Source organism: Mauremys reevesii, linkage group 1 (genome assembly GCF_016161935.1).
Source record: "Mauremys reevesii isolate NIE-2019 linkage group 1, ASM1616193v1, whole genome shotgun sequence".
NCBI lineage: Eukaryota > Metazoa > Chordata > Testudines > Geoemydidae > Mauremys > Mauremys reevesii.
In genome coordinates, this window is record NC_052623.1 from 234,905,611 (window position 1) to 234,928,155 (window position 22,545).

Here is a 22,545-nt window from a genome sequence, read left to right on the forward strand (position 1 = left end):
AGACAGGTTAAATGAAAAAGTAGATGTACGTACATCATGTGTTCATTTAACAGTTTTACTCCATTTCTGCTACTCACCTACACATCTTGTTCCTTCTTCATTGAGATGATAACCTCGTCCACAGTTTGGTACATTTCTTTGGCAGGTATACGAGCCATCTGTGTTAATGCACATCTGTCCAACTGGGCATGGCATGTTAATGCTTACGCACTCATTGATATCTACGATGACATACAAATTCAATTAAAATGTCTGTAAACGAAGGATGATTTTCTTTAAGGTAGGATACTGTCCTTACACCCTTAATAGCTTGGGAACTAGCCCTTGAGAGCAGACACATATTTGCACAATTTAGTACATCAAAGGGGGAAATTTGCAAAGGCATAAAGGGCAGGTAATGCCCAAACAACATTGAAAGTCAATGGGAGTTGGGTGCATAACTCCTATTTGTGCCTTTGGAAATCTCCCCAAAATGCAGAAAATAAAAACATGAGCAAAGATGTAACCGACCACTTATGCACAGAGACTGAAGAGTAGAAGTGCTTATTTGCAAACTAGTCATGTCTCTGTCACCCATGGAATGCCTTACTATTCTCCACAAATGGGGATTTGCTCACTTTGTGACTGTATGATATATGCTCCTCCCTGTCATAAAAATGTTATAAACTTAAAAGACCCTTAAAATGTAATGACAAGAGACCAAAGCCCCTCAGACTGACATATCAGCTAAGCAGAGTAAGGACTTGCCAAGTATTTAAAGAGGAAATCTCCAAGGGAAGCCCAGCACATAGTGATGGATCATTCAATGGCTGAAGTTATAATTTCAGTAGTAGTCTAGTAATCATTGCTCCAGCATGCTGGTACAGAGGGAAGTGTGCTGTGAGAACAGGGAAAAAGTATGAAGACCTGACAACACGTGGGCATAGCACTTTCTGTAAGCGTACAGCATCCTAGCCAAATTCCAATTCAGTTTAGGTAACTGCCTGCCTAAAATCCCCCCTGTAGTTTCAGGTGAACACCTTCTTCACTCTGTATCCTACATTCTTATGCAGTGGTATGGTTTTATGGTTTACTCTCAAAGAGCTGAAGCCTTCCATCCCAGAGTAAGTGTGGAATAGAGCAGAGTATCCACCTGGCTTAGGGCTGGATGACTCTGGATGGCCAGGGCAGGAGTGGGATTGGTGAATCTGAACCAGAGTACGCTTTACTGCCCCTCCCTGTAGCACATGGTGCTGAGCCATGCCCCTGCCTACCAGACCTCATTCCCTTGGGCACACAGAGCACCAGCAGACACTTCAGCCAGCTTTGAAGAGTGCAAGGAGAGTGTCCTACTTTGAAGCTGTGGGTTGGAAAGGTAGGAAAGTTCCTGTTCTCTTTCCTGCTCAGCACAAAACAGGGCAGCATTTGATGCATAGTTTGTGCAACCGGCATGTGAAGTGTCTGGAGAATTCTTCCGGATGGACCGTGGAAGGCACTGTAAGGGCCAGATTCACTGCTGGTGTAAACTGGTGTAGTACCACTGAAGCCAACAGATGCACACCAATTTACACCAGCTGATGATCTGTCCCCTATGTCAAAGATTAGTCTTTAAGGGATAAGTTATCCAACAATACAGAACTGGCTTCATTTTATCAAGTGTAATTTTACACACAGATAATTTTGTTTTCAGCCTTGTATTTTTCAAATGTATTTTTCAGCAAAGGAAGGGAGGTTGAAAGGAAAATGGGAGTTTGATCGCATGCTACCTAACTGGCAAATCCTGTTGCTCAGCAGATTTCACGAGTCCAAAACTGGCTATACTGCTGAGGGAATTTAAAGTTAAGATGGGACTTGAAGTGCTACTATCATGAGAAGAGCTGATAGATTTGTAGGACACACCAGACAAATCTATTTAAAGCCTGTCGGTAGCCAATTATTCTGACATATATAGAATTCTAGTTTGTCAGGTTAGATCCTACAAATCCTAGAACACAAAGTATTAATACCCTTAAACCCAACAGTTTCTATTCTGTCTTTCAAATTAAACCCCACTCCCATTATAATTGGCCCTAATTATCATTGACAGGTCATTACATTCTTTACCTGAGGTGGTAAAAATTCTTTCCTCTGAACTATTAATATATGAGAGCTGACTTGGGAAAGCAAGATCTGTTCTATGTAGCTGAACAAACCAGCAAAAGCAAATTCCATTGTAGAGGATACTCGTACGCTAAAGTAATACCAAGCATTGGACTTTCAGTTCTAAACAATGTTCTCGATGTCCACTGAAGGAAGGACAAGAAGTAATGGTTTAATCTGCAGCAAGGGAGATTTAGGTTATATATTAGGAAAATCTGTCTAACTACAAGGGTAGTTAAGCTCTGGAATAGGCTTCCAAGGGAGGTTGTGGAATCCCCACCATTGGAGGTTTTTTATAACAGGTTGGACAAACACCTTTCCAGAATGGTCTAGTTTTACTTGGTCCCACCTCACTGCAGAGGGCTGGACTTGATGATTTCTCAGGATCCCTTCCAGCCCTACATTTCTATGGTTATTTAAAATAATTTGAATAAAGAAAGAGAAAGTATGTCAAAACGAATTAATAATTTTACAAATCCTGTGTTAGAAGCACATGATAAACAAAAATTTGAAGATTTTACCCTACATGACTGGGTGTCTAAGTCTCATTGAAAGTAAACAGGTCTTAGATTTCTACTGCCTAAGACCTGGTCTACACTGGGTGGGGGATTGATCTAAGTAATGCAACTTCAGCTACGTGAATAGACATACTTAGATCTACTCACCACGGTGTCTTCACTGCAGTGAGTCAACTGCTGCCGCTCCCCCGTCGACTCTGCCTGCGCCTCTCAAGGCGGTGGAGTACAGAAGTCGACAGGAGAGCACTCGGGGGTCAATTTATCACATCTAGACCCCCGCTGGATCGATCGCTGCCCACCGATACAAAAGGTAGTATAGACATACCCTAAGTTTCTTTTGAAAAATCAGACTTAGAATTCTAAATCACTTATGATCAAATCCTACTTTTACTGGGGGCAGGAAGATGATGCAATATATAAAGATGACCATCAGCAATTGGATTGACATGGGAGGCTCAGACCTGACCCCGTGCAGCAGTATCTTGGCCTACACACAACTCTAAGAATTCATTTAAGTGACAATATGTCTTACCAATACAGTTGCCTAGTGCATCTTGTATAAACCCATTCATGCACTGTAGCTTGGGTCGGCAACGGAAAGATCCCGGAGTATTCTGACAGATAAAATCGAGGAGGCAGTTATGAGTACCACTCTCACATTCGTCAATATCTGGTACATCACAAAAAAAAATAGTTAGCAAGAGTTTTGCACAAGTTTTTTTATTACACTTAAGACAGAGTTAGGAAACATAGGCCAAATTCATCCTGGGTGTAACTTCATTCATCATTTCAGTGTAGTTGCACTGGAGATTAATTTGGCCCGTTGTCTTTACCGGAATCTCACAGAATTAGGCAGCAGGCTCGTTCTCTTTATTATCTTATTAAACAACCAAATGACTTGCAATAGTTTCACAGGGTCTGAAGCAGTATTTTCTAAGGTCCTGATTCAACAAGGCACTCTAAGCATGTGCTAAATCCCACTGAAGTCAATGAGAGTTAAGAATGTGCTTAAATGCTTTGCTGAATAAAAGCCTAAATCCTGAAGTCCTTAATTTTATTAAATCCTTTCTCAGGTAAACTCAACAGGCTTCATTCTCATTTTACACTAAGGCCTCTCTACATCAGTATGGCTTAACATGAAATGAAGTGTTTGGGCAGGAGTGGGATTTAAGGCCCCTTTCCACTGTCAGAGTGGTGCAGAAAAGTCTGAGTGTAAATTTGAATTTAGATAATTGATTCTAAAAAGATCTTTGCCTATGTAAAAAGCGAGTAAAGATTTCAGGTTTGAGCCTTATATTTGTTATGGGATAAAAATTCTTTGGAGCGATAAAAAATGGCCTAAAACTGCTCTCTCATTTAAGTCAATGGGAGTTTTACCTTTCACTTCAAAGGGAGCCAAGTTAGGTCAACTGAGCACTCTGGGGGAAAAAAACACGAATTTTTTTTTTAAATTAAATTGTATCACCCCCTGTCTATCAGGGTTGGAAGAGACCTCAGGAGTCATCTAGTCCAACCCCCTGCTCAAAGCTCTAGTCCAACCCCCTGCTCTACAATATAATCTTACCCCAAATTTAGGCCCAAGTAGCGGGCCTACATCCTTCAGGGAAGTGAAAATACTGTGCAAAAGACCCTCAAGACCATTCTCAGCTGCAGAGAGATGGATCATTTTCCAGTGGAAGCCAAGACAAATTGGGTTTGTGGCTCATTTATATTTCCCTGAAGAAAGCACCTCAGACTGAAGTGTTAAATGCTCATTTTAGACTATACAACACATCTGGTATGGAATTACAATTTACACATGTATTTCCAGAAAACAACAAGACACAATCATTTATTTAGAATTTTGGGGCATCATAAATGTTGGTAAACATCAAATTTGCAGCCTGGGACATACCTTTGCAATGGTTGTCTTCAGTGAGTTCATAACCAGTCCCACAGCTCGTTTCACGCTGACAGCGGAAGGATCCTACTGTATTGACACAAGTTTGTCCAATCCCACAGTTGTGCATCCCAATGATACACTCATTAGTATCTAGAAGTAACCAAAGTGGACAGAGAATTAAACAGCTAATACAAAAGACTTGAAATCCTTGGGAAGAGAAAGGGACAAGGGTCAGCCTTGGGGCAACAGAAACTTTGAACACCCACATGCGGGGTGCATTGTGGATTCCATATCCCACAAAAAATATGTGTTCTCAATTTTTAGCTGCTCACTGTGTTTTCAACTATAAAGATTCAGCATCTCAGGTCTAGGACATACTGTATTTTATATGAATATTCATTTACTATTGCAAATGGAAAAGCATGCTTTTACTGCTATCTTCACTCCCAACACCAAACTTGAGGTCTCTCCTGCCTCCTATCCACCTGCAAATCCTCCACCTGCCCCACTGAACTGGTCTCTTCCCAGCTCCTTACCTCTATTGTCCCCATGTTCACACCCAGGGGCGGCTCTAGGCACCAGCAAACCAAGCTGGTGCCTAGGGCGGCCAAATCTAGGGGGCGGCAGGCTGGGCCGGTGGACCTGCCGCAGTCATGCCTGCAGGAGGTCCACCGGAGCCGCGGACAACCGGACCTGCCGCAGGCATGACTGCGGAGGGGGCGCTCGTCCCGCGGCTCGGCTGGACCTCCCGCAGGCATGACTGCGGCAGCTCAAGCGGAGCCGCCGGACCCGCGAACCGTCCGCAGCCGTGCCCGCGGGAGGTCCGCTGTTCCCGCGGCTCCGGTGGAGCTCCCGCAGTCATGCCTGCGGCAGGTCCGCTCATCCCGGGGCTCCGGTGGACCTGCCGCGGGAGCTCAACCGGAGCTGCGAGAAGAGGGGACCCGCCGCGGGACCGAGGAACGGCGGCGCAGCACACCGCGCTGCCTGGGGCAGCCTACTTTCTAGAGCCGCCCCTGTTCACACCCTGCCTAACTCAGTCTTTCATTGCCCAATATCTCCTTCCTCTCCCAATATAAGCATGTCCTAGTCACTATCCTGTAAAAAAATCCACAAAAAAGAAAACACTTTTACCTTTAAGCAACAAACAGAGGCAATCATTTTGTTTCTTTTACCTTCACAGGTGACACCATCAGACAGAAGCTGGTACCCAACAAAGCAGGAGCAGACAACACTGGAGCCTGTGTCCCTACACTGCTGTGTACAGGGACCACCTCCTAAAAACAGATGTGATTTTTACGAATAAAGTATACAATTTAGTTCATGACACAAAACTGGAAAGATGTCAACTACTTAAACATGAGTGGTCAGCAAAATACAGGATGTTTGACTAGTATGCTCAAAGAATACACTAAGAAAAAAATGGAAAATATGGACAGATATTGAAAGAAATATTCACACATCAGATTATTTTATTTTACAAAATTAGCAGAAAGAAACCAACGTTAAAAAAAAAAAGTCAACCTTAATCAACCAATATCACAAATATATCCTATTCAGAGTTCAGGAGCAAAGCTCAGATACCACTGTGGGTAATTGTTGGCAAAGCATGATTTTTTTTTAATATCAATTACTATCCCATAAGAAAAGCTAGAAGGGTCATAATAAGCAAAATCAGACATTTGCCTAATGTAGATACCCTCAAACTGTGAAATGGCCTCCCAGAAATTGCTGGAAGTTTCATTGCCTGACACATTTGAACTCATCTTTGGAAAAAAGTGATAGAAATGATCCTTAAGAGGCTTTCAAATTTGTTTATAGTGTAGCCCTTAATAGAAAGAGTGTCTAATGGACAACTCCCATTTACAATTGGACTGACCAATTCCCCTCCCTCTGGCAAACGAATAACTTCCATCTGGCTACTACAGCAATTGCTTACATGGAAAAGTAACATTAGGAAAGTATAACATTAACACCCTTTAATGTGATTTATCATCTTGAGTCAAGGAGGAGAGCCAGCTTTTGCTTTGGCAGGATAATGGACCTGATGACTCAACAGGTGCTTTCTGTTTCTAACACCTATGGAGTAGAACAGCCAAATAGGCAGTATGATAAATCATCGCTTAACTGGCACAGTATCTGTGGCTACCTCTTATGGGATACAGATGCCCCGGACACTGAAATGGGTACATTTTCAAAACATTGTGTCCTACAGAAACACCTGCATAAACAAACCATTTGTAGCAGTGTGTCTATTATGACATGCTTAAAGTTTATACTGGAATATCAGTCTATTAACAAACTTCTTTTAATCCAAAATGTATTACTTTATTCAGAAATGTTTGCAGAAAATAATAAATCTCTGATGTTTTAAGCTTTTAGATACATGAAACGCATGTGACAGGCAGTAAATCAAAATAAGCAGATCATTATCCGAATCAAATATTCCATCCAAGAGGCACCACGCACTTGCCACACACAAAAATCAATGCACAAGTCATTTATCTTTCTTTCATTTTCCTTCCCATTTTCATGTGGATTGTGCAGGTCAAACAGAAATTAGTTACGCCATTTCAGATCTAATCATCTCAACCACGAACAAGTATAGGAACAGAATACACATGTTCTTCAAGCTCAAAAAGTGGAATGCCTGATGCCACTGGGCTCATTTTAACTTGTCTGGACACTTTCAAATAAAAGGTCAAGTATGTTTGGATCTTCTGGAATGAATTTCGGTTCTAGATACAACTGAATAGACTGAAATGCTGTTCAATATCCATGTCAAGTGACAAACCATTAAGATTAGAGGCTGGGATTTTCAAAGGGGCCTAAGGAAGTTTGAAAATCCCAATCAGTATTTCTAATATATGATCACATCTTCAGAGGCTGTAAGTCAGCATAGCTCCACTGAAGTCAATAGACCTATGCTGATTTATAGCAGCTGAGGAACTAGCCCATCCTTTAAAAAAAAAAATCTCCTTTGAAATTTTTGCTAATGAGTTAGAAAAATAAATGTTATGAACAAATAAAGACAGCCCAGGCAAAGCGTAACAGTAACAGATGTAAAATTCCCTACTTCTTAAGGGCAAGAATGTCTATTTCCCTACATGTCCACCCAGCAAACAAGGGAGTGTAAGCTGTCCCATTATTCTCCTGTGTGGGCTACCCAGAGCACCGGGATAAGCTCAAGTAACCTGGGTCAAGTAACCTCGCCTGCCAGAGCACCGGGATAAGCTCAAGTAACCTGGGTCTCCTCTCAGGCAGGTATGTAGAGATGGGCACTGGGCACAGGTGGTACAGAGGAGAATGTTATCTGCATCTCTTAAGGTGCGGGTACAGATTATTTCATCCCTGCTCTACCAGGAAAGGGAAACTGGTCTGCTCCTGCAGTACAATATTGTGTTACCTAATACACAAATTAGAAGGAAGTCGCAGTTTTAGCTCAAAAGTGGTTGGTCTAAGGTTTTTGTCTACTTTTAAAAGAGAGCTATTTTTTCCTCAGCCCAGCAGACAAATAGAAAGAGGTAAAAAGTTCTTTTTGCCATGACTAAATTGTAGCCTATATTTGAAATAAAATGTTTCACAACTTAATTGACATTTCTGAGACTACTACTGAGGGCAGCTATCTTGTTGGAGAAAGTGACAATAATGGAGGGCCAAATTCTGCCTTTAGCCATGTGTGACTAACTCTCAATGAGCTCACTGGGAGCTCTACAAAAATACATATAAGATCTGCAAAATATGCACTTCCATAAAACTCAGAGGGCATGTATAAAATTTAATACATAAGACATTAAACTCCACAACTTTTAGAGATGACCCAACATCCACACACCAACAAACTCTGTCTCACCTCTCCCTCCCAGTTCCTTGGCAAATATGAAAAGAAATTTGGTGAGATTATGAGCCTCAAAAGAGGACTTCCAGAATAAGGGCCAATCAAGTACTTGCCTAAAGGTTATTGGCAGTAGCACTTTACCCTTCTATAGGGAGGTGTCAACAGTCTTCACCAAAACAGACCCACTATCTTCCCAGCTGTGTTCATTAGAGACCATAAGCCAACTCACATGTTGACTGAAGCTCCCCAAGGCTTTCCAAATTTGCTCATGCATGTAGTACTGAAGGACAGAATATGGCCCAGTGTAAAATCTTGATCTTATAAGAGGCTGAAGCTTTTCCTGCAAAGCCCTGAGCACCCTCAACTGCCCCTGAAGTTAAAAGTTGATGTGCCTGTGACAGTTGGTACCTCAACACAGCATCCTGGAACCCCCATATTCACCGCTTGTGGTGTTTATGTTGCTTGTGATTATTAGAACTGGGAGCACTGGCTGTTGGGAGTCTGAAAGGACAGGAAACAGGAAGGAGAGGGGAGGAGTTGAGGAGGTAGAGTGAGAGTTACAGAGGGTGCAGCAGCAGCTTGGTAAAGAGGTACCTTGCCTGGTTGATATAACACCACTGTCATATTATTCTGATATATTTTGTACAATGCATGCCTTGTGTGATATCACTGAAAAAGTCTTGATCTGCTGAACCTTAACATCCTCTTGGATTGTGTGTACTACCATTGTATATGAAGTGTTACTGAAATACATTGTGAGGTTGGGAAATGCCCACAGCCAGCCTCTCAGTTGCAACAAAGGAGGACCCAGACAGCATTAATGACCCATCAAGTAGAATCAATGATCCCTTCTCAGAGAAGAGCATGTACACCATGGTGGCAGACTAACCCATGTCACAGCAAGGATCTTTCTAGCAGCTGGAAGAAAGTATAAAAGAATGGCAGTGACATCATCACTTGGCCTCTCTTCCCTGCCATCTCAACACCTGGAAGAACATCTGGAAGACAGAGACTTTGAACTGGAGAAGATTGGTCCCAGGCTGGAAATTGAATCCAGCCTTTGTATTGAGAAATGGTAAGCTGCTTGTACCATCTATTAAGGTGAGAGACTGTTTGATTCAAATCTTGCTTAATCTGTTTAAGTTAGAATTTAGACTGAGAATTTATTTTTATTTCTTAGGTAACACTGATTTCCATGCCTGCTACTTATAATCACTTAAAATCTTTCTGGTGTTAATAAATCTGTTTTATATTTTATCTAAAACAGTGTGTCTTTGGTTGAAGTGCTCAGGGAATCTCAGCTCAAATTACAAAGGCTAGCATATGTCCATTCCACATTGAGGGAGGGGTGAACTAAGTACTGAGCTTATACTTGTCAGGCTTCTGACGAGTGCAAGATGGCACAGTACTAGCATGCAAGACTGGGGAGCTGGAGTGGGGTGAGGGGGGGATTTGCTGAAGCCTCTCAATTGATGGTTCATGAATGGCTGGGAGATCATTCATGTAACTGAATTGGGCGTGTCCCTGTTTGTGGATGGCTGTGTAAGTGCAGTGCCTGTCAGAAGCTTGTAGCTTGACATTAGCATCACAGTGTGAGAGACAGCCCAGGCTGGTGGCTTTGGATGGTTCAGCAGTCCTACAGTCCAGGTTGTGCCCAAGGGACCCCATCACAATGCCTTAAAAAAAGTCTTACATTTATTGGTCCCTAAGAGACTACAAATGTAGTTCTCATCTTATTCGGACATCAGCTTAATAAATCCAAAAGAATCTCATATTTTGCAAGATTTTCTTTCCAATAATCAAAATAGCAGGAAGGGAGGGTAGAAACAGCCTACCATTTCAAAAAGGATCCCCATGCCATTTGTATTTTTGCGAATTGCTGGGCTAAGCAAAATGGTTTGAGTGAACATTGCATTTAAGTTTTGCCTAGTTTTTCATGTTTACTGAAATGATCACACGCACAAAAAAAGTCACTACATAGGAACAGTCAGTTAACTCACCTCTGCAGCGGTCATGAAGGTAAGGATCCTCTTGGTCTACTTCCTCGTCGGAAATTTTAACTAATAAGAAGGTTAAATAGACATTAGAAGGGAAAGCAGTTTTCTGCTCACAATAAAATGCTATCTACCTGGGAAAAGATTAGAAGCAAGTATTTGAGGATACTTATACCACAGGATAATACTGAAGAATTATTTATTCATTTTATAAACTCAAAATAGCTTTTATTTGACACTTGATTCAAACACACGTGCACACAGAGTACACTTGCCAAATGAATGATAGATCATAAAATATAACTGCCGATTACACATGAACCAAGATTTTCAAATATGAGTTCCTAACATTAGGCTTCTATGTAAAAGTTTAACCTGATTTTCATCAAATGTGCTGAGTACCCTCAGCTTCCTTTGACTTTGGTTGCAGCTGAGCATGCTTAGTAGTTATGATGGAAGTTAGGCTAATCTTATTTATTCACTTAGATTTTATTCTAAAAAGCAACTTCACATTGAAAGGTGCCCAGCCAACCCTCTGGCTGCTCTCAGCGTACATTTTAAAACAGCACAAGAAGAGTTGCAACATAAATCATCCAAATATACAAGCACATTTCCTACCCTGCATCCTACTATGACTTGAAGTTGTGCTCTGCTGTCTCAGCTTAATTTTAGTGCTGGTATAATATACCTTGGTCTTTTTTAGGAACATCACTAATTGACCCTTCGGTGCCTTCCTGACCCTTGACACAGCAAGCTCTGAACACCTGCCCACACTGGTATCCTATCAGTTGGCTCTGCTCACAGCTCTGTCCTTGAACTTGGGCTGTCTTTCCCAGCAAGCAACAGTAACAGCATTTCTGTCAAAACAAACACACACAAAAAACAGATAGTAAGTGAAATCCTAGCCCTAAAGAAATCAATGAGTTTTGCCACTGACTTAAATGGGGCCAGAATTTCACACAGTGTGTTTATAGAAAATGGGCAGCCAAAGCTTTCAGACGTCAACGTTCAAAAGCCCTGCTGTGCTTAATTAGTTAGATCTCAGAACATTTGTATGGGTCTGGATCAGGCCCTCAAAGAGAAGATGTAACCGAAACCCAGGCCCTGGAATCAATCCCCACTGTCCTTGATGGCATGGAATGGGAAGGCAAGAATGGTCCATGTACAACTGTTGTGGTGGGTTCTCCTCCCTCAAATGAGCAGCTCCAGATCTCCAGTTCTGAACACCACCAAACTGTGGGACTCCTCAAAACCCTGAATGACTTGAGCTCCACTTCTAATTTAAAACAGATTTTATTTGTCACAGTGAGGACGAGGTGCATTGCTCAGTTTATAAATAAACTGCACACCAGCCTGCCCTCTCAACCTCCCCCCAAATCCTCACTTAAAAAAGAAGCACCTGGTCTTAAAATTAACAGACCATAAAGACATGAAAGAAGACAATTCTGTATAGACCAACCATGATTTAAAAGGTTCTAAAAAGAAAAAAAATCCCTCTATTGGAGCCTAACATTTTAAACTTTAATATTAATTATTTGTATTATGGTATCACCCAGAGGCCTCAACTGAGATTGGGGCCCCATTAGGCTAGGCACTATACAAGTACATGCTTCCTATCCCAAAGCATTTACAGTCTAAACAAACAAGAGACAAAGAGTGAGGGGGAAACAGAGGCACAGAGAGGTAAAGCGATGCAGCGGGTCAGTGGTAGAACCTAGAACAGGGGTAGGCAACCTATGGCACGCGTGCCGAAGGCGGCACTCGAGCTGATTTTCAGTGGCACTCACACTGCCCGGGTCCTGGCCACCGGTCCGGGGGACTCTGCATTTTAATTTAATTTTAAATAAAGCTTCTTAAACATTTTAAAAACCTTATTTACTTTACATACAACAATAGTTTAGTTATATATTATAGACTTATAGAAAGAGGCCTTCTAAAAACATTAAAATGTATTACCGGCACGTGAAACCTTAAATTAGAGTGAATAAATGAAGACTTGGCACATCGCTTCTGAAAGGTTGCCGACCCCTGACCTAGAACAAAGTCTCCTAAGTCTCATCCGGTGTCCTAAATGCTGGTCCACACGTCTCTATAGTAATTATTTAAGAATGTCACCTCTTAAGAACCCAGTCCTGAAATTGGATCTGTTAGTGCCCAGTCCTTCTAGGCATGAGGATCTGCATTGGAAGAACAGGGGCTTCAGAATCCACTGCAGGACAGAACAAAGGTTGGTTTTGAATAAATGGCTGTGTTGATTCTGAGTTGAAAAAACATTGCCAAATTGCTCCCTTTTCTCCCCTGCTGCTAGAAAGCTAGGGTGAAATTTGGTTCACTGCAACCAGCGTCTGCCAACTACTGCTGTTAAGTAAAAGGCAGATTAACATTTTTTTTTAGAAATTACTTTTATAATTGTTTTCCAGCTCAAAAGGAAACAGCCTGCAGCATTAAAAAAATTAAAAACACAGCTGGAACATAAAATAACTACTCATTATGGAAGTTAATGACCTAAATCCCTTATGTAGTTTCAAGAACCCATTTCCAACAAAAAAAAAAACTGAGAACAGAACATTTCTCCCAACACCTGTGAGATATGTGCCTGCTTGCCTTCTCTACTTACTCATATAAATAATTGTGCATATGTGTTCTCTTCTGTTCTGTAATGAAGAATTCCTTTAAAGCCTGGAGCAGCACAAGGATAAAATAAAGAGATCAACTTTTTCTTTTCTCCCTCACACTCTTTGCCTTTAGAAGAGCAAGCTACTCATAAGCATCCTACCTTGTGCTTCATCTTTTTATGGCAAATACCCTGGCCTCATTCTCAACGCATCCCACATATTTCCATCTTTTTTTCTGGATAACTTTAGACATAAGGAGTTGTTGAAGTTTCTGATGAGTCTCAGCATTTGTTATAGATTCATTCCATTTAATACCTTGTATCATAGATGCCAACTCCATGGATGCTCCAATACCAGAGCACGCACGGGAAAAAAAAATAGTGGATGCCCAGCACCCACCGGCAGGCCCCTCCCCCTACCACCTCCTGCCCACGGAAGATCAGCTGTTCAGTGGCAGACAGGAGGCATTGGGGAGGAGGGGAGGTAAGGAGTGGGGGCAGGAAGAGGCGGAGCAAGGGTGGGGCTGGGTGATGTGTCAGTGGGACATGGTGGCAAGTGCCCCAGATGCTGGGGACTGGAAGGGGTGGGGGGGCAGGAGCAGAAGGGGTGGGACCAGCCCCTTCCAGCTGCAGGGAGGATGCTCTGCAGCGTGGTGGGCTGGCAGCAGGGGGCAGGTTGGCAGGGAGACATATGTGATCTCCCCTTTAGATTGTGCCTCCCCCTCAGTATGGGGAGGCTCCAGTTGTCTATGGCGGGGTGCCCTCAGGGGAGGGGACAGAGCAGAGTAGGAAGAGGTGGGGTGGGGGTAGGGCCTTGGGGGAAGGCGTGGCGTGGGGGTGAGGCCAGGGACAAAGAAGGGGTGGAGAACCCCCAGGGGAAATCAGAAAGTCGGCGCCTGTGCCTTGTATTTTCCTGAAGTATTTACTTTCAAAGGCATTTAGACCTCTGTCTATATATTTGATGGATTTCCAGCCTTCACATCCATATGTTACGGTGCAAATTATATTTAAGTTGAAGATTCCTAGTTTAGTCTTTAAATTGTAGATTTTTTATGACCAAATTTCTTGTTTAAGTTGGTGATTGCAGCTGCCACCATGCCAAGTCACGACATTATTTCCTTATGGATATTCTCATTGACTTTCATGTCACTGCCACGTTATGTGAATTAGCTCACCGCTTGCATTCCTTTGCATTCAGAAGTAATTTTTGTGTTGGGAGTTGCTGGGGTTCTCATTAGATTTGTTTCATAATTGATTAATCCCACCTTTCTTGCAATGCTGGACAATCTTTCAGTTTTTGTTTCCAAGTTGGTAGCGCTGTCCCTTAGAAGAGCAATATTATCAGCAAAATCTAAATCGTCTTGTATACTATTGCCTGTGTTATATCCATCTACACTTTTTCTCATAATGAAGTCAATGGCAATCCAAACAGAAGAGGGAAGAGAATGCATCCTTGTTTGATGCCAGTGTTTATGTTAAACCATTTGCTCATGTCTGTGTTTAACTGTGCATTCTTCAAATCTATTAAGTGTTTTTGCCCCATTTGATGCACGCTTCAAAGAGTATCCTTAGGATGAAAATCTGGTTGACTCCTGATCTTCCAAATCAAAATCCAGATTGCCTTCCATTAGTTTTGCCTGATCTGCTTCCTTTATTCTGCTTAAGATGATACTGCAGAAGACTATCACTGAAAGACGGGTAACACCTTACCAGTTATTGCAGTTGCTTCGAATCGATCATAGAAATCTCAGACTGAAGGGCCTCAGTTTAGTCCATCCCTGCACGATGAAGCACGATTAGGTACAGCTTGACCATCTAGGTCACCTTTCTTTGGAATTTTGACTTTAATGCCATTTTCCCACTGTTCCAGAGGCTATTCCTGGTCCCATGCTTTGCTGAAAAGTTTGGTGATTTTATTAATAGTCTCATCACAAGCTTTCAACATTTCCCCCATGACTTTGTCTTCACTTGCAAGGTTTCCTATGTTTCAACTTTTTAATGCATCTTTCACTTTGGTTTTAATGTTAGATGTTACAATGTTTATTTTTGGGTGTTTAAAGTCTTTGTCAAAGTTAATAGTTTCTTGTGGCACTGTTCTGTTTAGCACTCCTTAAAAGTATTCTGCCTATCACTTTCTTTCTGTTACTGGGGTCTTTCCTTGTTTACCTTAACAGGCCCCCAATTGGTCTAAACTTGCTAGTTAGAACCTTGCTGAATTGATAGAAGTGTTTTACTATTATCTCTTATCAACCACTTCAACTTCTTTGGTGATGTTATCCTCGTATTTCCTCTTGCCCCTTCTTGTGCTGCATTTTACAGCATTATCCTTTGTTTTATACAGAGTTTTTGCTGCTTCTTTTTCAGGAAGAGTTGATGATAGCTTTGGCTTGTTTCATTTCCTTAGAAGAGCAATTTACACATAAGTATTCTACTTCATGCTTCATCTTTTATGTATATAATTTGATCATATTACAGTAGAATCCCTATTTTACTAAATAATTTTGGATTAAGGAGTTCATAAAATTTAACATCTCAATATTCCATTACGAGATGCTGTTCATAAGTTAAAGTACGGTGCACTGCCTCACTTTCTTCTTGTCCTTCAAACCACCTCAAAGCAATTTCAAATGCACTCAAGGCATCAGAATGTGAAGTTATGACAATTTGTTCTTCATCAATATCATTTTTGTAGTGTGATTCCCTTCCACCCCTCCATATCATATTTCATGTATATAACCGCAAGTCGTTCCTAAAATTAGAATTCATAAAAAACAAGGTTCTCATGTATTTTGTTTGACCCGCAGGAGATGACTGTACTATGGAGAACTGAAAAAGTCATTAAAAAAAGAAAGGAAGACATTTCCAGCAGCTGCTACAACAGGATCTCTAGCTGAGACTAGAAGATAGCTTGCCATTCCAGCTTTAAGTTACTTCAGGATCACTGTTCATTCTAGGAGAAAAATGCTTTAAGATTTAAATGTTGAGACCTTAATTTCAGATATGAACATATTTCCAAACAAAGGTGGTTGGGTGGGGGCAGGGAATAAATTCATTATTATTCAGAATGACTCTTTAGCCATATTGCCACTACCATCATGACACCAGCGCACTAACAAAATTATCCAACATAAAGAACAGAAGTATCCAAGATTAACAATAAATGCAGTACTTCTAGGTCAAATATCACTTTGTCAATTCTTGCTTATTTTGTTTGGTTGGTTTACAATTTTTTTAAATTAACTTAGTGCTGATGGAAGATGCTGGATTGAGGCTGAGATCTTCCACTCAATTAAAGAAGAAGTATAGGTGAAAATAAAAGATGGTCTTGTAGTTACAGCACAAGATTGGGAGCCTGGAGACCTGGTTCTGCTCCTGGCTCTGCCACATACCTCACTTGTGACTTTGGGCTAGTCATTTATCCTCTCCATGTCTCAGTCCATCCATCTATCCATAAAATGGAGATAACTCACACAGGCTAGTGAGGCTAATTTAATTAGTGTTCATAAATCACTCTAGGGTCCTCAAATTCATGGCACTAAATAAGTATCATCATCATCATCATCAGAAGATGATAAGTGCCAGTACAAACTTTCCCATACTCTTTTGTCCAAGTGCTTCCATCCTATTTTGAAGTAAACTGGAACATCTATTAGTTTGAAAGTGTCGTTCAGACTCCCTGCCTACAAGGGTCCCAGCTGTGCCAGAGATTTGTTGTAATGTGGACAATTCCTAGGAATGGGGTTGAGCCTACCTCTTCATTTAATGTAGAGTGCCAAATAACTATCCAATTGTAATACTCCCCGTCATGGCCTCCAGCTCACCGTTAAGCATGTGATCCAGCTACCAACCTGGATCATATGTGCACCTATAACCTAGAGGTTAAAGGATCTATTATTTCACCTCTAGTCTCATGAACAATCAAGTTGTCACACACCTTAATTTCTCATGGAAAGGAGTAAATATAGGAAGACACACATGCATACCATATACTTGCTTCAAAAATAGAGACGTATGCAGTAATAGCCTGGTAGTCAGAGGTAATGAGCAGCCGAAGCCTCCCACTGACTTCAGTGGGAAGTTACATATGCTCGGCACCTTTGAAAATCAGGCCATACACATACATACATTTTCAATTCACCCCATAGTTACAAGTTTGTAGTTTTAAAATATTTCTTAGTATGACTAGGAATCACCTGATAGTGCTTAGTCAATAAAACCCCTGAATTAACTAAACATTATAATACCTCCGTGTTATTTATATCATTAGTTAAATATAAAGAGTTAAACAGCAAATGCTGCATTAACTATGCTTTTGTAGGTTCCTCCACAAGAGGTCTCATCTGCTGGAGTACACATTTCTATCAGCAGTCAAAAAATAGATTCGACAAAATAAGAATCCAGTGGAAATTTTCACAGCTTCTGAAGATGTGAACAATGGTACAAATTATGTCCAGCAGTTCAGAATAAAAACATATATTCAATAATATATAGACAAATAAAAGCTTCTTTAGAAAATGGGAGAATAAGGGCTAAATATTGTTCTTTGAGAAGAGAGAAAGTGCTATGATTTGGGCAGATCTCTGAGCATTTTAAGGACCCTCAAAATTTCTACCAGATTCTGACCTTTAATTTGTGGATCTAGCTTTCGAAGACACTTGCTGATTTCTACTTCTGAGTCTCCTATGCCAGCCAATGCTCAACCAACACGTTTGGAGTTAGATTTATCTTTGGAGACCGATTTTTCTGCTTGGCTTTAAATAGACTTTTATTTTTGTACCCATCATTTTCTGAGTAACAAGGTGCTTAACTGTGCTCACAATTATCAACAACTGCAATCCGTGGATGCAAAAACACAGACCAGTGTTTTCAAAATATGTCTCTTCATCTTCTTTCTAGTTGCATGTTCTGGACTCAAATTAGAGAATAGTCACCCCGGTGATTCTCTTACTGGAAAGATCACCAATTTAGCCCACTACTTGGATTCCTAATTAAGCCTGACTATTTTCTTGGAGAAAAAAAATAAAAAGGCATTCAGTTCAAAAGGTTTCACATGTTAAAGTCAAATTTTAACAGGACCAAGCTCAGGAGCACTGAGATAGAAGCCCAATAAGATGCATAATACTAACGTTCCTTTGTCATAATACCATAGTGCACATCGGGCATACTGTCTGGCTCAACATTCACTGACTCAAAATGTTTTCGATATAAGAAAGTTAAGAACAATTTAGCTACACAAGATTGTGAACCTCTCACATGCAGCCATAATGTATTATGCATTGATCTCAATGGGACAGTTTGCAGAGTGAGGTACTACTAAACACATGTGAGGGCGGCAGAATCTGGCCTGTAATAATTAGTATCATTCCCTCCTTCTGATAAACTCACACATGTGAAACACTGATCTGGTGGTGAGGAACTGTTACTTTAATTATGTCTTTTTTAACTTGCTTGCAGCGTTGTAGCTGCATTGGTCCCAAGATATTAGAAAGAAAAGGTAGGTGAGATAATATAGAAGTAATACACCTCTACCTCAATATAACACTGTCCTCAGGAGCCAAAAAAATGTTACCGTGTTGTAGGTGAAACCACGTTATATTGAATTTGCTTTGATCCACCGAAGTGAGCAGCCCCGCCCCCCCGGAGCACTGCTTTACTGCGTTATATCTGAATTCGTGTTATATCAGATCGCGTTATATCGAGGTAGAGGTGTATGTTTATTGCTCCAACTTGTGTAGGTAAAAGAGAGAGAAGCTTTTGAGCTACAAAGTGCTTTTCTTCAGGCTAACCTTTTACACAGTCATTTACGTGATCACGATCAACTTGATCATTTACGTGGCTTTAAAACCTTGCTGTTATTACAGCTGTGTCTCTGGCAGCAACCACTGAAAAACACTTTTCGTTACAGCCCTGTTTTCTTGTGTTCATAATTCTTCAAAACATTTACTCCAGGGCTGAAATTTGTCATGCTTACCCACCCTCTGAATTTTTTGAACACTTTGAGTAAAACTCCTTCAGCCATTACTGAGTTGTGGCCGAAGAAGGGGAGGGGGAAAAGGCATCTTTCACTGTAAAAAACCCTGATTTTTTTTTAAAGCAGAACTATGTCAAAAATGGCTGAAGTGTAAAAGGTGACTTAGGTGAACGCTGCTTATTTGGTCAACAAATTATTTTGATTTCACAAAAAACATTTGAAGTTTGCACAGTGAGCAAGTTCAGAGTCATTTTGTTAGGTTAGGAGCATTTTAAAAGTGGATATAATGTACATGCAGCTCAGATTTTAAACTTTTTTTAAATTGGTTATGATATGGCTAAGACTTCTGATTGGTTTTAAGCTGCTTCCTCCACTTTAAGGGAGGTAAAAAACTGCCTCTCCACAAAAATGAATGAATGAATGAATAAATCAATAAATCACATGCTCAAGAAACACAGTTGGCTGGGAGAATAAAAAGGGGGTAGGAGGGCTCAGCTGAGGGTAGTAGGCACTTATGCTGCTGTCATCAGGGGTGAGGGTGGAGGGCGTCGCTGCACCCCCGCGCCATACGTGCGCTCACGCCCAGTCCCAGTCCAGGAGGTTTAGTCTTTTATAAGAAGATTTAAACAGACAGACAGACAAACAGAACACAGTCTTAAATCGATACCTGGGCCCCAGGTTTAAGGGCCACCTCTTCCAGGGTCTCTGGCTCTCCAGCTCGTGGCAACTTCCCAGCCTCTGCCAGCTCTGCTCCCACCTTGGAGCAGCGGCCACAGGCTTCCCTGAATCCCTGGCCCCCCTTGCTCCAGGGACTCACCAAAGGAGTTAGGTCCACTTCATGTGGCCTTTGCTGCCCAGGGCTCAGGCCTTCCTCCTCCCTAGCTGCCCACTAGCATCCCTTTATAGGCCCAGGACTAACCCAGCCCTCTTAAATTAGCTGGATTGTGCTCACTGGCTTTTAGTCCAGGGGAGCTGGGTTCAGTCTATCCACAGGGACCAGCTACCCTGTGACAGCTGCCTAATGAATTTTTAAACTATACTTAAATGTACGTACATATGCTTTGCTACCACAGACTTGGAAGACAAAACAATCTGTGGATCCGCCCTTATTTGCAGAAGCCATCAACAGCGCCATAAACACTTCAGTGTAACAAAATACTGACAACCCATGAGGTGCTGTTACCACCTGCAGTACGATTTGCATCCTCCTGGCCCCTGATTCCACCTCCCTCAGCTCCTGGATCTCACTTCTTCCCACAGCCAAAGAGAAAACAACAGGGGGGTGGGCAGCTCAGAGGGGCAGCAGAGGCCATGGGGTTGAGGGCATGAGAAAAAGTGGTGACTGGACCCAGGGCAAGTCCATGCTGTGAAGCAAGCCAGAGCAGGCGGATAGGGTCACCTCCCACTGCTGAAAACCCTCTGTAGAAAACACTTGTAGTAATTATAGGAAAGGGTTCATTTTGAAGAAAGAAGCGAACTAGATTGTAAACAGGGTAGTGACAACTGGTCAATCCAAGGTGTCCAAGATGAGCATTTTCATCCTGGGTACAGAATGATGACGACACTTACTTGTCCTCAAAATCCTGGAGATGCTTCAGTTTAAGAATAAATCAAACTCATGTTAGCAATAATAAACAACAACAGTTTATAGCAGTTCTAAAGTCTCACCTTAGTGAATTTGGCTTCATAAGTGGAAATATCATCATGTGAATTACATTCTTCATGCTCATTGGCAATGTTAATGCCAATGGAACAGTAGTGTTCCTCCAGCTTATTACTGCAGCACTGCTCCTGGACTATGCTGTCAATTGAAATGAAGTGAGACCAAAAGGAAAAAAAAAAAATGCTTAGAACAAAAGTATATAAATCAGTAACTGCTGCTAATGATGCACCAATTAGTATTTGTACTGAGTTTCAGTGGGAAAATGTTTACTTGGAACAAACATCTTAGTTTTTTTAAAAAGACTCTTTAGGTACAATCAGAACAAATGTCTGTCAGATACTGACTAAGTGTGTCCATCAGTGGACTATCACGTAATGGTGGCCTGCAAAGCTTTTCAAGTTTGTTCACTTTTTCAGCTCTCAGACTCATGGTCCATAAATGCTTTATTTACATGTGTCACAACCCTGTTTATATAATTTTGTAAATCAAAATAGTTCCTTCAACTCCTTCCCATGGATAAAACTGAATAAGGACAAACATCTCCCTCTCCTGACATCACTGATATTTGCATGCCAAGCACATCCCAAACGGCTTCTTCCCCTTTACACATTGCTACATCATCTTGGAGAATGCTGTTACCTTGTTTAAGTTAAAGTAGTTACATTGCTGCATCCTAGTATAGAATGGGGAAGAGGGGAAATTTCACAGACTAGGAACAGATCAGTTTACATCAATTAATTAATATATTCATGAGTTGATTGTGCTGTTACTAGTTCACAGAAGACAAAGTTACATAAGATGCTGAAGACAAAAGAGAGCATCCAAAGGGAAAATTTAGACTGTAAAACTTTTCTTTATTTATATGTAATAGGGGAACTTAAAAACTTATTCTCTTACAGAGGTGCCAACGGAAACAAATTAATGGGTGGTAGCCAGCTCCTCCCCCTCCCTCCCAGCACCTCCCACCCATGGCAATCAGCTATTCTATGGCATGCAGGAGGCACTGGGGGGGTGAGGGAGGAGCGGGGACAGGGCACGCTTGGGGGATGGGGCAGAACTGGGCGGGAAGAGGGGGTGGAGGTGAAGCGGGGGCAGGAAGAGGTGGGGCAGGGCCTGGGGTGGAGCGAGGGATTGAGCACCCCCACGGGCTGGAGAAAGCCAGCACCTGTGTTATCTTACATATAAGGGAGTATAAGTAAAAAAAAACTCAGAAAAGCACTGCAGGTTACCTTTAAAAGATATTTATTTAGAAATATATATTTTGCATCCATCAACAAGTCTCCTGAGTCCCTTACATCTATTAATCTTAGACTATAACAGATGTACCCTCATTGTTAACTGTAAAAAGCACTATTTTTTAAAAATAACTTATTACTAGAATAGGTCAGTAAAATGTTTGCAGACATAATCTAGAAGCATCTACAATTCTGAAAAGGAATTCAGCAACAACATCCCCCCCAAGAAACTTTAAAAAAATAAAAAACAAAAACAAAACAAAAAACACCTGTGTCTACCGTGTTTGAAATTGTGATGATGGGGCTAGTTCATCCAACATATTTTCTGAAGGAGGGTGTTAGCTCCTTGGGCAAGTAGCATATATGTGATCCTCTCAATTTAGTACAGCTCTGGGCATACTGATGCTACTCAAAGCTGCTGGGCTAAATTAATAAAGAATACATTTTATTTGTTTATTTTGCTATATAAAGGTCTCATCTTGCAATGCTTACTTAGGCAAAACACCCACCAGATTTCAAAGTATTATTAGTATACAAATTGACCAATGTAAATTAATCAGTGTTAGTTATTCTCCTGTTTAAAATGTTTCTCTCATCCATTCATCAAGATGTAACAGTCAGCCAATCAGTGACCAGAAACAATACCATGCCACTTAGGTGACTATAAACTGATGGGCTCACTCACCAGTCCAGGAAAACGTAAGTGCCATACCCA

General features: G+C 41.3%; 1 protein-coding gene across 2 annotated transcripts in view; it reads right to left on the reverse strand.

Moving 5' to 3' along the window:
• FBLN1 (fibulin 1) overlaps nt 1-22,545 on the reverse strand; it is a 102,767-nt gene that overhangs the window by 59,450 nt on the left and 20,772 nt on the right. For both annotated transcript variants that reach the window (XM_039515983.1, XM_039515994.1), the window contains 7 exons: nt 20,601-20,733; nt 11,036-11,204; nt 10,354-10,413; nt 5,691-5,792; nt 4,531-4,668; nt 3,169-3,306; nt 78-221 (listed from right to left, as the gene is read on the reverse strand). In XM_039515983.1, the coding sequence (XP_039371917.1) occupies nt 78-221; nt 3,169-3,306; nt 4,531-4,668; nt 5,691-5,792; nt 10,354-10,413; nt 11,036-11,204; nt 20,601-20,733 (884 nt within the window). The remainder of the gene's footprint in view (nt 1-77; nt 222-3,168; nt 3,307-4,530; nt 4,669-5,690; nt 5,793-10,353; nt 10,414-11,035; nt 11,205-20,600; nt 20,734-22,545) is intronic.